General features: G+C 37.7%; 1 protein-coding gene across 4 annotated transcripts in view; it reads right to left on the bottom strand.

Annotated features, from left to right (window-relative positions):
- Positions 1-2,259: 2,259 nt before the first annotated feature.
- The window catches only part of Arhgef28 (Rho guanine nucleotide exchange factor 28), a 299,305-nt gene continuing 286,669 nt past the window's right edge, over positions 2,260-14,895 (bottom strand). For all 4 annotated transcript variants that reach the window (XM_058574125.1, XM_046427126.2, XM_046427118.2 and 1 more), the window contains one exon: positions 2,260-3,416. In XM_058574125.1, the coding sequence (XP_058430108.1) occupies positions 3,253-3,416 (164 nt within the window). In that variant the 3' untranslated portion in view covers positions 2,260-3,252. The remainder of the gene's footprint in view (positions 3,417-14,895) is intronic.

A 14,895-nucleotide genomic window follows, 5' to 3' on the forward strand; every position in this document is an offset into this window, starting at 1 on the left:
ACAATGCAAGAAAGTTTAGAGGTGAAATGATTGGGTTGTGAGAACCTTAACCCAATCAGTGGGTTAATTCCCTGATAGGTATTAACTGGTGAATGTAGGATGGTAGGAGGATGTGGCTAGAGGAGGTGGGTCATTGGGGGTGAGTCTTTGGGCATATATCTTGTCCTTATTCAGCAAGGCTCTCCCTCTACTTCCTAGTGGAATGTCCTAAGCCACTTCCCTTCACCACATTCTTCCTCCATGATGTTCTGTCTCACCTTGAGCCCCAAGGAATAGAGCTGGCTGTCTATAGACTGAGACCTCTGAAATCTTGAGCCTCCAAATAAACTTTTTCTCCCTAAAATTGTTCTTGTTGGGTCTTTTGGTCACAGAACCCAAAAAAAAATTAACTAAAACAGTATGTTCTTTATATAACATCTTTGTGTGCACATACAAGCGCACACACACATGTGCACACCTGCCTCCCCAGTACAAGTGTTTTTACACTTTTCTGAATGAACAGGGCTTCCTCTGTGAGTGTATTGGAAGGTGTTGCACAATTCCAGAAATCTTGCAGTCCTGATGAAATGCAGAGTAACTTGGAGTCAAAATGAGATGACACATAAATTCATGCAGCCTGGAAGGAATGGAGCAAGTACACTTTTCATTCCAGGACAAATCTCTAAAGGGATGACTGTTTCTTTAAGCTCTTAACTGAATGGAGAAAGTAAATCCTTTGGGGGAATCTTATTTATGATCCTGGGAAATAGGGTGGTCTTCTTGTAAGATTGGTGTACTTGTGTGGCAGCCACAGTGAGTCTGTTGAGATCTTCGTCTGTTTGGGCTACTATAACAAAATACCATAAACTGGGTGGCTTTTAAATAACACAAACTTCTTTCTCACAGTTCCTGAGTCTGAAAAGCACAAGAGCAAGGTGCCATCAGATTCAGTCTGGTGAGGATCAACTTCCTGGTTCATAGACAGGATCTGCTTTCTATGTTCTCCACACGGCAAAGGAGCAAGGGACTTCTCAGGGACCTCTTTTATAAGTGCACTCAACCTATTTATGAAAGGTCCACTCCCATGATCTAACCACCTTGCCAAGACCACCCTCCTAATATCAATGTTTTGATTATGTTTTCAACATGTGAATTTTCCAGGACACAAATATTCAAATCAGCAGAATTTGTGCTCATTACATAGGGAGGACAAAGCAAAAAGAAAGAGCTTACTGTGAAAGCTTTGAAATTTAATTACATGCAATTGAAAAGTCCTAATATGAAATATGAGAATTACTGAGAAGAACCTATGAACATAGGTATCTCAAAATATGCTCATGTTTCCCCAGGGGACCACATGAAAACTTTCATTTTGCTGGGCTTGAAAATCGATTGAGCACAGACATATTTGAAGAATCCCATGGAGATTTTGAACATCTTTACATATTCTCACCATTTCCATATCTACTTTCATGCAAAAAAGGGAAGGTATTTATAGCCATTGGAGGAAGGATTTAGACTTAAGTAGCTATATGCTTTTCATTCAAAAGATATAGGGAATGAAATTCACTGGTTCAAGAAAGAAAATGGAGTTTTCATCTTTTTCTAGATGTCTTTAGGAATGCAGGAAGTGTCTTATAATTTAGCAGTTTAGATGGGGCACAGTGGCACACACCTGTAATCTCAGTGACTCAATGGGGCTGCAGCAGGAGGATTTCAAGTTCAAAGATAGCCTCAGCAACCTGGTGAGGCCCTCAGCAACTTAGTTAGACCCTGTCTCAAAAAGAAAAAGAAAAAGTGGGGGTGCTGAGGATGTAGCTCAGGGGTAAAATGCCCCTGGGTTTAATTCATAGAACTAAGGGGGAAAAATGGGGAATTTAGCTTGGAGATGGAGTGATTGACTAGAATTTTAATAAGCTATGGCCATTCTCAGTAAAGCACAGCCACTGAACTTTTTAATAGACAAAATGTAACAAAAATGGTCAGAAGCAATGTGTCAGAATATTCCCCAGAAAAGCTTCTCTAAAAAACTTAAAGATTTGACTTCTGAAGTAAAAACATGATCTAGATATACAACTAATAACTTTAAGTAGGAAAAACAAAATCAGGACCTGAGTCAATTCTTCTTCCCTTTCCATCACATCTTCCTGGAAATGTTATAATTCTGATGAATTTAATAGTTTTGATTTATTTTCACTATTCATAAGGAGAGATTTATATGTGTGTGAAATGTGTGTTTTACTACGGTCTTGTAATGAATATTAAAATTACAGAGTGAAATATGGAGATAAAAGACATTTATTGACACTGACCAAAACATATACAAATATTTCTGAAGAACAAAATAAAAATATTTCCTGGTTATTTTCTCACAGAGACCCATAGTACTCAGAAAGCAAGATGTCCCAGTTGTCCTCTATGGAAAAGACTATCTGGCAGCACATCTCATCAAGAGTGAGTCATTTCTGTCTTTAAAGAACTGAAGAGAAGTGTCCCTTCCAGAGAGTAGTAGTCATTGGTGCTCCAAGTGCCCCAGGGACAGGCTAGCTGATAGATGAAAGGGTTTTACTATTTGTATCAAAATGTCCAGGCATAGGTGTCTGAGCTGGGCTGAAAGATGCTGCTGAACTGTGGCTTGAAACCCTATCAGTATCAGGACCAATAAAATATGTCACAGAGCATGTGGCTTAGGTCCTAGGCACGTTCAGACTATGTCCCTGGCACAGTGGTCACCGAGTCAGAACAGGTGTGACACATTGGTTGAATGGTAATAAAGACAGATCTCCACCTTTGATGTTCCAAAAAGAAATGAACACATACAAGCTAGCTGAGACAAAGCCCTTCCCATAGACTCTCCTGCCTTCATGGGCACTGAGGCCAGTCTTAATAAGCCACTGCTGTGACAGTGAAAGTTTACTCCTTATGAACATTACTTTTTAAATCCAAGTTGCTTTATCCTGATCTTAAAGGACATTTCAAAAATCCGGATGATTGTGCAAAAAATGCGATGTGGAATTTTAAAGTCAAAACAATTTTAATATACTCTGCTTATTCAAGTTAGTTTCTCCTCCAGAAAGTTGAAAGTAGGTGTGATAAGTTAAAGATTATACAAACAGAACTGTTTTCAATAACTTAATTATTAGACTCATGCAAAAAAATCAACTTGCATGAAATGGTAAATATTCATAAAGCAATATGGGCACAATCATACACACAAGTCAGAAGTGCCAGTGGTTTTGTCTGTTGCTTGTTTGAAAAAATAATGACACACAATTAGAGGTAAAAAATATTTTCTTCAGCTCCATTTCCAACTTCCCCATCTTGTCTGGCCATTGTCTGTAGATTTAAGTTTGCTTCTGCTATAAATGTCTGTGGCTGATGGTAGTGTGGATTTGTGTCCTGTGGGGTTGGGGACTCAGTTCGGGAGGTGTCCAGATCTGAAACAGACAGATAGCACAGGTTACAGGACAGCCAGCTTGGGACACAAAGCACATGAAACTAGATCTCAAAGATTAGGAAGCGCCACACCCAGGCAAGTCAGCCACAGAGAGAAAGGCAGAACCCGGGCAGAAAGGAACATAACAGATATCTAATGATTTTGTCTGTATCATTAAGAGATATTGTATTGTGTGCAGAAATATCTCCGTGGCTACAAATCACCTTTACAAAATCCACCGTCATGGGAAACGAAGAGGTTACTATTCACAGCTGTTAAGTCATGACTACCTCTGAGAAGAGGTCACCCACCCCGACTTTATTAACGGGTCCAGGACTTGAAAACACAAATATAGTCCAGTGACATGTAGTAAACCATATTTGTATCCACAAAGCACCTTTCCTCAGAATACCTCAAAGATAAGGAATGACCTCAGTATTCAAATCACAAAGTACATGGGACTTCACTGGTATGGGCATGGTGTGGGGAGAAAGAAGTCGAGGAACAAGGGAGACCCTCAGGCCTTACCATTGCTCAGATCTGTTAACACTACACAGAATCCATAGCAAGAGTACACAGATTCTTGAAGAAAATCAAGCCAATATCAACTATGGCTGGGATTGAACACCCTCCCCCCTTTCTGGTTACCTAGCAACAGCAGGGCACTGCCCCTGCCCCTTTCTGGTAAAACCCTTTAATAGTGTGGTTTAAAGGGGAGATGATTGATTTGAAGGAAGACACTTGCTGCAAATCATTTTCACTGCCCTTCTTCTATTAACCATCCTCCCTGAGGCACAGCCATATGGCAATATTACAAATAACCAGCTTCTGTTGGAACCAAAAGTAGAGTAGGCATGGAAATCCAGGTGGGCAGAGAGGGTGAACTACCCTGAGGCCCCTTAACCAGAGGCCATTCTAACTCTTGCCACATCTTATTCAAAGCATCTATTATCTGGATGGAATCAGACCTGTTAGCATTCTAATGACAAAAAAAATGCTTGTGACTTTTACCCTCCTGACACAGATCTTTGTTTGCTAGTAAGGGAGTCCACAAGGCTTAGCAGAAATTAACAGCAGACCTGTCCCCACAAGGATCTATCTTAGGGGAGGTGGTGGCCTTTGCTATCCATCATTTCTTTGATTACCGAATTTCCAATAGGAGGCTGAGCCAATGGAGTCGGGCCAACCAGGGCCACAGGAAGTAGACACAGAACCCCCGAGAAGCAGTGCCAAAAGCTGAACTGCGCCCCGAAGGAGAGGAAAGGAGGAAGGGAGGCTGCCCTCCACAGCATGCTCAAAGGCTTAGGCCAGCCCTGGCCCTGACTCGACACTGACTTTTTACATACCCACAGGCACAAAGAAAAAAAATCCACCTAAATGAGGTGACTTGATTCTCCTGCCCCTGATACCAAATCTTTACCTCAAATGCCAATAACTCAAAAACAACAGGTAAAACAACTACAGAGGAGGTTTCTAACTGCCACCATTTATCCAGGACCCTCTCTGACTGCAGAAGCTGTCCTCAGGCTAAACTCTAAGCAGGACATCACGCAGTTAGCTCTCCATTCAGAGGACCGTGACCTGTGAAGACACTTGCTTAGCAGTTCCAGAGTCTCAGGGTTCTCATTTCTCAGTGTGCCAGAAATGGCTTGTGCATCTTTTCTGAGTTAAGAGAACCTGGATGTTTAATACTTGCCCTCCCCAAAGTTCTACATTTTTGAACCGTCACTTACCAAAAAGGAAAAAAGAGAAAAAAATACAAAAGCAAAAGACATCATGAGCCTCTCAAAATTGACAACAGTTATTACAGAACTAGGAACCTTGTCCACTTAATCAGGCAAACACAAATATCCCCAACAGATTTCACTATCAGAGCATATCAATCTAGAATGATCCCCATCATTTTTACCCATTGGCAGACAGAGTATGCCTGTCGGTGGCCATGACACACATTCACACGCTCCATTTTTTTCTCCAGCCATTGAATGAAGCCATTCTAAATATAAAGTCCCAGTTAAACTGCTCATGTTAATACCATACAACTTCAAAGGAAGAAAAAAACTCTCAAAACTTCTATGTAGCAGAGTGAGCAGACACCCAAGCTGTTCCAGTCACAGCCTTCTCTTCAAAAGAGAATTCAGCCAGGGACAAGAAATATTACATTGAGAAGGAAAAATCATCTGTTGAACAAGGATCTGGGAGGTGACTGCTGACAAGTGTGACAATGCCAGGCACACGGGAAGCCATTAATCCATGTAAATTTCCTTCCTCTGGAGGTGAAACATGTAGCAAAAGGTCCCGAACACTGATGGGCCTGAGAACCTAGGAAGTCCCTTTAATGGCCTCAAGAGACTTGTCCAAAGAACAAGCCAGGGAACCAAATGCATAATAGAAAGTATTACCTTAAATTAAATTGCAGGCTTGAACTTAGGAAGATAGAGGACCAAGAAGGAATGGTGGGGTGGGGAAACTGTGTGTGTGTGTGTGTGTGTGTGTGTGTGAATGCAGAGAGTTAATCGAATGCTTTCAAATTAGAACAAAAGTATAGTAGAAAACATTTCTAACAAGAACTTGTTGAGCCTGACGGTAGAATGGCCCATGTTGTAATTTCAGATATATTGCTGGATGTTGTTGTGGTTGTGCGTCACCTGGACAGGAACTCAATTTCCTTCTCTGTGTCCCTTCTTGGTTTCTACCTGAACTATGCAGGCAAGGTCAGACAGTCTGTCTTTGAAATTGGAAACCGTTCCATGATTTCTGGCTTTTTTACTCCATTTCAACCCTGAAAGAACTCCAGCACAGCAACAGTGTGCTTCTCAGGGCCAGCCACCTTTTTCTACACGTTTTACCCTAGAGAGTCCTCTCATCACATAGAACCCCAAGCTGAAAGAAACATTTGTGAAAATTAAACATTGCTGATCCCAAAAGCAGGATTCTTGGGGCGTAAAATTAATCATCCAATTCCATTTATGATCAAAATGCCTGTTAATAGGAGATAAAAATAGAATGGTTTATTTTTAATTAACAGAGAAGTATTAATTCAATCATAATTTTGGTCCACTAAAAATTGAATACTATTATAATGAAACAAAACTTCAGACTGCAAAGAACCAACACTGTCTCTCTTGACATAACAGAACTAATTTGATCCTAACCATATCTCTGGAAATGAAACAGAATGAGTATTATTAAGTTTAAAATAAGGACAAATAGACTAACGCACATAAGAAAAACCCAAAACCTGGCTATAGCAAGTGGAAAAGTAAAATCTTGTTTCAGGGATTTTTCTGCTTCATAGTGAGGGTTCTGTTCACAGACTAAAATTTCATCCTCCACAAGAAATTTCCACCCTCATATTTATGAGGACCACTGTGGGGTCTAAGTTAGTCTCCTGATGCAGTTTTTTAAATTACAGCTATTTACATTCTAGTTGGCATGGCTGCTTTCTCTTGGGGATACATGGAGCAAAAAAATACCCAAGCTGCCAAGGGACATGCATGCGTAGAGGACTGATAATCAGGGACAATTCCCTAAGTCTCCTGATCTTTATCCCCTAGTGAAAGCCTGTTTGTTGACATTTGTATTTATCATCTTCAGACTTTGCTCACTCAGTATTGGAAATTCTAAGTAACAGGGAAGAGAGTCAGTCACCCTCCCATCAGCTCATCATTATTATTCTTTTGAGCCAACTCGATAACTGGCTGCTTTTAAAGACCAGTCTAAGCCTCCATGTGTGAAATACAATTGTGTGTCATATTTAGAATGGATAAAATTACCCCTAAACTATGAAGCAAATGAGATCTCCCAAACGACAAGGTGGAATAAAAAAACCTGGACAAGTCACATACCCTCTGAACATCAGCTCATGAAGGATTGAACTGAAATCATCACGAAGGCCACTCAAACTTGTCACATAGCATGTGAATTTTTACATGTGTGCTTTGGCACATTGATTTATCAAGTAACAAACTGAAGTTAAAAAAAATGTGTTTTCCTACCTTTTTCACTCAGGAAGTGCAATCAAATTCATTACCTGAAGCTGTACTTAAAATAATGTTTTTATGGTAGCAGTCAGACATTTTTCCACCCCTCTATCTTTGGTTTTTCCAACATATTTGAGGAAAGCCCACACACAATCCTCAAAAGATAGAATTTGGAAGGCCAACTAATGAGTTGAAAATAACATCCACACTTAAAATCTACACTGGATCTCTCCTCTTGCTAAACCTCAGAGCAACTTTCATAAAGAACAAGTTTGTGAAAGCAGGAAAGGATCGTCTATAATGTAAAAACATTAAATTAATGTAGTCTTGGCCTTCTTCTGAACAGAAACACATGTAAAATCATGATCATTTTCATTTTTAAATGAAAATTTTATTTAAACTCAAAATCACTGTGTAATTTTCATCATAAACATCAACTGCCAAAGTCTGAATTTAGCCCAACAGTGTACCCAATGGCCAGGAACCCAGAAGTCCAGCACTAGAGCATGTTTAGTCTACTGTCAAAATCACTGATGACGCACCATTCAAGCCCCTCACGTCTCATCCCATTCCATCCTTTTCAACGGGGGTCACAGAACAGAACCTCATTCCTTCCCAGCCTTGGCTCTGCCCTTGTTTATTTTAATCAAGTGCTCTAACTTGTACTTCTCATGACTATATTCCTCATGCACATTCCTAAAATCAAAATTCACACTTTCCTAGAATAACTGTACCTCAAATACCCATGATTTTATTGTTAATGTTCCAACTCTGCAAAATAAGTTGTATTCCCTATTTAGTGATTGATTCATGCTTACACTCTGAAACATTGAAAAATCATTTCCTGATGGCATTACTGGCAATCACTGTTTTTTCTCAGGAGCATTAATGAACAATATTTTCCATCTAGTGGAAAACTTTTATTGTAGAGAGCTTGAGGTATCTTCAGAGCAAAGGAAAATTGGTCTCTGTCCCTAATTTTGTTCAACTCAATTTTCCATAGACAGCCACAAACAGGATGTGAGCCTCTAGCATGAAAACCAATCTGGACTTGATATCTGAAGCAAAAAATATCCAAATTAGCTTTATGATTTCCCTTTCTATTCCTCGTGTACCAATATTACACCTGAAATAAAATCACTGAAATGTGCTTTGGAGCGTGTGTGTGTGTGTGTGTGTGTGTGTGGTATGTGCACATACAAATTTGTCAATAAAGCAAATTGTGTTATAATTTTTTTAAGTTGTGATTGTGACAGTTGGACTTTATTTCCTTCATAATTAACATATTTGGAATATTCTATATTGGTTATATAAGTAAAGCTGAAAAGAAACAAAGAAACTGAAGCAATCAATACAATGAAGATGAAATTTTATTAACAAAAAACAGTGAAATACATGAATCTGCCACCTGAACTTTGATGGCTCTCACATTCATGTTTCTCTCAGTGATTGCCAGTAAAAAGGTGCCATCATTAAGTCACTATGACCTCAAAATCAGCAAGTCCCAGGGGAACGTTTTTCACCTTATCCTTGAAGCACATTTCAAAGTGTTTTTCTAAGCAGGATACCAATAAGCATTCATAATAAAAGAAAACAGTGATCAAATAAGTTGGTGAAACTCCAGATAAGTCAAGCTTCTTATTTGACAAATTGTTCAGAACTTGAATAGGTTCATGTATATTATAATCCCTCAGAGGAAGAAAACAGATACTATGAGGCATACTCCCCACTCAGGAAGCCTTTTCTCAATAGTGTACCTTATAGTATTGTGTCCATATAACACCCTTTGGAGACCAGGTCATAGAGAATTATAAGTCCATTATAGACTAAGAGAAAAAAAAGTAAATAATTGATGCTAGAATAAATTAGGGGTGAAAAGTGGAAATAGGTGAAGTTTTCCAAATTTACAAGCTCATAACCCTGTACATAATGTCTATAGGAGACCAGGGCAATAATTATCAATGGCTGCTGAAACTATTAAGACAGAAGCTGATGGGAAACTTTATAACAGATCAGGCTGACAACATCTGAACCCAGGGATCAATGTTAACATCTTAAAGAGAGGAACAGACATTGTGTGTCACATGATAGGATGCAATAGGAAATATACAATACCATCCATGGAGATATTTTCATGTCAGAAAAATAAAGCTTGCATTGCATCCAATCTCTGTTCCCAACTACCAGTTTATAGGAACTAAGGAGCAGAAGAATCCGTTAAATGAAACCGTGGGAATGCAACCAGAAAAGTCCAGAGTATAGGAATATTTTTAGAAAAAAAAACAAACAACCTGGTCTTTTCAACAAATGAACAATGTGGTCTTTTCTGCACATAAATTATAAGATTAAAGAAAAGAGAACATTAGAAGAGTCTTAAGAGAGATGGCAACCAAATACAATGTATGAAATTATTTGGATCCTAATTTAAAGAAGCTAAGGGGAAAAGGCATTTATGAAACTATCAAAGACAAGTACTGACAGCATGATTTAAGTAGCAATTATCAATATCATTTTAGATATGGTAACAATATTGTGGAGATGTTTAAAAAGCAAGTCATAACTTTTAGAGAAAAATACTGAAGTATTTTTGGGTGAAATTAAAGGATGCCCTGGATTCACTTAAAGATAACTCAGTATGAAAGATATGGAAAAGGACATCCATCCAAGACTGGCTGCAAGTTGGTGATTGTTAAGTTCAGTGTAGGTAGATGGGATTCATTAAATTATTCTGCTTTTGTATGTTTGAAATTTTCCATGATAACATTTTAAAATCAATAGCCTTCCATACATTTGGACTATAATATTATAAAGGCTTCTCTGCTATTCCAACAGTGTAGCTTCTATATATCTGATATAAATGGGACACTGTGGTGATAAATGATAGGCTTCCTTCTGATGCTGAACATGTTTGTATCAACTTTAAGGCAACTGTATGACAAGTCATTGGCAAGGGTGTCTATAGGCTTCTATCTATTTAGAAAGATACACAAATAGTGGATAAAATGAATATGGTTCATTTGAGTTTATAGCTACGATAAAAATGATATTGATTCAGGTATAGTCCTTGCTATTGCCTAGAAATTACCATAATACCTTCTAGGTGATTCTGAAAATAACTTATTTTATATCCTGGGTGTATTTTCCCTTAGCAATAAATTGAGAAAGTTGTTTTGGAATTTTGGCCTTTTAAGTTTGAATTCATTTAAAATTTAAAAGTAACATTTAAGACAGGTGCAGTGGTACACCCCTGTAATCCCAGTGGCTTGGGAGGCTGAGGCAGGAGGATCACAGTTTCAAAGTCAGCCTCAGCAACTAAGTGAGACTGCAAGCAACCTAGTGAGACTCTGTCTCAAAATGAAAAATAAAAAGAGTTGGGAATGTGGTTCAGTGGTTAAACGCCCCTGGGTTCAATTGCTGGTACCAATAAATAAATAAATAAATAAATAAATATATAAATAAAGTAACATTTAAGAAATAAAATAGTACAGCTAGTTCCAACAATATATATTGTCAAATAAATGAATGAGTTGTGAATATTTGGCTCAAAAATTCTATCTACTGTGGTTAGACTCATAGGAAATCATTAACTTTGAATTTTTATACTTAGAAAAGACCTTAAAATCTCATTTTGTTTGATCCTTGTTCTTTTAGCAGAATCAACCTAAAGATGTAACAAAGCTAGAATTGCATAACCAGGCTTCTCCCAAATGAGATGCTACTATTATTGGATCTTGGGTAACCATATAGTGAACTTCCATGTCCTTATTTGTCTACTGAGGCATGTGAACTAGGTGGCAGACCTCAAATCTCCCACAACACTGGATGACGTTCACAGCAGAGCACACAACCACATATTTGCTCAAATTATTGGGGGTCCCACACATAAAATAGGCCACAAATTATTAGTAATTCCTGAGCTACCAAGTACATCAGGATGTGAGTTAGTGAGAACTGCTCCTGTAAAGGCAAACCTGAATTTTCTCCAACTTAAAATGATACATGTGAAATGTCAGTAGTTTACAAACTTAAGCAGTTTTTCCATTATTTCTAATGTATTATTCAGGCTACTTTTCAAAACTGATCAAAACAGATGAAGGTTTATATATTTTGAACTGAAAAACTTCTTAGATTTCTCAGAACACTAAGGTGGTTTATGTTTTCATCATTTTCTCCTGTAAAGTCTCAATACTTACACTTATTTTTTAAGGTACTTCAAGGTGATCTATAAATATCCAGGCATGCGGAAAACCTTTAAAATGACCAAAAAATGCATTTAGTACTTGTTAAATTCCAGGCATTGTTCTACATGCACACATCTCTTGTACAAATGGTAAGTATACTATGGAACATGGCAGAGGAAGCCTAAAATAAACACAGAGACAAATCCAACTGGAAAAGTCCAGAACACAACTCAGGAATGTGGAAAGGAAAAGAAAATTTCCCAAAATCATAATTATTAATCTTCAAAGAAATATTTAAGAGAATTTTCAGCAACAAAATAAGATTCTGTAAAACACTGACCCCTAAGAAACAAGGAAAATGTCTTAGAAATTAAAATTATGGTAGTGATTTTTTTAAATTCACAGAACAGCAGGATGTTCAAGAGAAAATAAAGGGCTGGGGTTGTGACTCAAGAGGTAGAGTGTTTGCCTATCACATGTGAGGTTGAGGTCCTAGGTTTGATTCTCAGCACCACATATAAATGAATAAAATAAAGGCCCATTGACAACTAATAAAAAAATGTTAAAAGAAAAAATATTTTAAAAAGGAGAAAATAGAATCTCCCATGAAACAGGACAAAAATGTGAGTAAATGTAAATAGGAGGAAAACAGAAAAATCAGAGGATTCAAGAGATCCAACTTCCAACCAGATCAGTTCCAGGAAGGCACAACTGAAAAGAAGGAATTATTTCTTTGAAAGAAAATGAAAAGAAAAAGACTATTTCTCAGAACTTGAAGGAATATGCCTCCAAGTTGAAAGAGCCTAATGAATAACTGGTAAAAATAATTTTAATAAAAGATCACATAAAGGCTTGTTATAAAATTCAGATAATAGGAATAAAAAAGATAGGACAGAAAAGCTCCCAGGGTGAAAATAGGTCGCCAACAAAAGATCAGGAATCAGAACAGAATTAGACTTCTCAGCACAACCCTTGAAAGCAGAAGAAACAAACCCTTTAAAACTTTGGAAAGATAAAAAAAAAATTCTAAAAAAATAGCTGTAAAGGAGTATCATAGTAGCAAAAAATGATTAAATGAGATTTTAAAAGGCATTTCAAGTAATCCAGAAAAAAATTTACTTTCACATCATCTCTTCTCATGAAAAATCCTGGAGATATACTTTATACATACATACAACCCAATAAAGTGATGTCCCAGGAAGGAGGAAGCCTGGGATGGAGAGCAAGAGGATTCAACATGAGAGAGCCAAGAAGTGGCAGGTGACAAGGACAGAACAGAAGTGGGGAGCAAGTTCATATTGGAACAGAAGTGCAGAAGATACTAAAAGCAAAATTTCCATAAACAGACATTGGGGAAAAGATAGTCTCTTTAACAAATAATTCTAGGAGAACTAGAAATCCATATTAGTAGATTAAAATTGAACCCCCATCTCTCACCCTGCACAAAACTTAACTCAAAGTGGATCAAAGACCTAGGCATTAGGGCTAGACCAGAAACCCTGTGCCTACTAGAAGAAAAAGTAGGCCCAACTCTTCATCATATAGGCTCAGGAACACACTTCCTCAATAGGACTCCTGAAGCACAAGAAGTAAAATCAAGAATCAATAAATGGGATGGCATCAAACTAAAAAGCTTCTCCACAGCAAAGGAAACAATCAAGAATATGAACAGAAAGCCTAAAGAATCGGAGAAAATCTTTACCACCTGTACCTCAGATAGATCACTAACCTCCAGAATATACAAAGAACTCAAAAAACTTAACACACACACACAAAACAATAACAACAATAACTAAACCCACAAATAACCCAATCAATAAATGGGCAAAGGAACTAAACAGGCACTTCACTGAAAAGAAATACAAATGTGAAAAAATATGTGAAAAAAATATTCAACATCTTTAGCAATTGGAGAAATGCAAATTAAAACTACACTAAGATTCTATCTCACTCCAGTCAGAATGGCAATTATCAAGAATATAAGTAACAATAAATGTTGGTGAGGATATGGGGAAAAAAGGTTCACTCATAAATTGCTGATAGGACTGCAAATTGGTTCAACCACTCTGGAAAGCAGTATGTAGATTCCTTAGAAAACTTGGAATGGAACCACCATTTGCCCCAGTTATCCCACTCATTGGCTTATAACCAAAGGACTTAAAATCAGCATACTACAGTGACATAGCCACATCAATGTTTATAGAAGCTCAATTCACAATAGCTAAGCTATGGAATGAGCCCAGGTGCTCTTCAACAGATGAATGGATCAAGAAAATGTGGTATATATACACAATGGAGTATTACTTATCTTTAAAGAAGAATGAAATTATGGCATTTGCTGGTAAATTGATGGAGCTGTAGAATATCATGCTAAGTGAAATAAGCCAATCCCCCAAAACCAAAGGTCAAATGTTCTCTCTGATATGTGAATACTAACCCATAACAAGGGAGGATACGGAGGGGAAGCATAGGAGTTCATTGGATTAGACAAAGGAAAATGAAGGGAAGGGAGGGGAGATGGGAATAGGAAAGACAGTAGAATTAATCGAACATAACTTTCCTTATACTAATTTATGAATACTTGACCAGTGAGTGTGACTCCATGTCATGTTCAACCCACAAGAATGGAATCAAAACTGTAATGGGTTGCACCCCATGTGTTTATAATATGTCAAAATACCTATAATTTTAAAAAATTCAAAAAAACACAAAATTTCCAGAAAAGAAAATAAAGCTGACAGATATTAGATGTATTGTGTGTAAAATAATATTGGTAAATTATCGAGACAGATACAGGGGATTTGGAGGAAAATGGAGAGAAGTAGAAACAAAGTATGCCAATGAATAATAAGGCAAATGGTTAAGTCTCAGAATACAGAAACAGCACTCCAAGGGTTTATTGCACTTGTGGTTGATTCTTCTCCATCTTGAAGGAGCCCACTGTGGAAGTAAGTGGTGCACAACTGTAATCTCAGCAGCTCTGGTGGGTGCTGAGGCAGGAAGATTGTGAGTTCAAAGCCAGCCTCAACAACATAGTGAGGCCCTAAGCAACTCAGTGAGACATTCTCTCCAAATAAAATACAAAAAGGGATGGGGATGTGGCTCAGTGGTTAAGCACCCCTGGGCTCTATCCTGGTACACATCCTCCCGCCCCCCCCACTCCCCAAAAGGAAAGAATAAAAAGTTCACTTCTATCAAATGTCCCTTTCCAATTTTAAAGTGTGCAGATATAATTATAAATAGTATTTCAAAAATTCAAAAAGATTTTCTCTGTATAACTCAGAGTGGGCAGTTTAGGGATTTCAAAATCTACTAT

The sequence above is a fragment of the Marmota monax genome, unplaced genomic scaffold, assembly GCF_021218885.2.
Source record: "Marmota monax isolate L192 unplaced genomic scaffold, Marmota_monax_Labrador192_F-V1.1 WCK01_AAM20220418_F8-fsc00018, whole genome shotgun sequence".
Classification (NCBI taxonomy): domain Eukaryota; kingdom Metazoa; phylum Chordata; class Mammalia; order Rodentia; family Sciuridae; genus Marmota; species Marmota monax.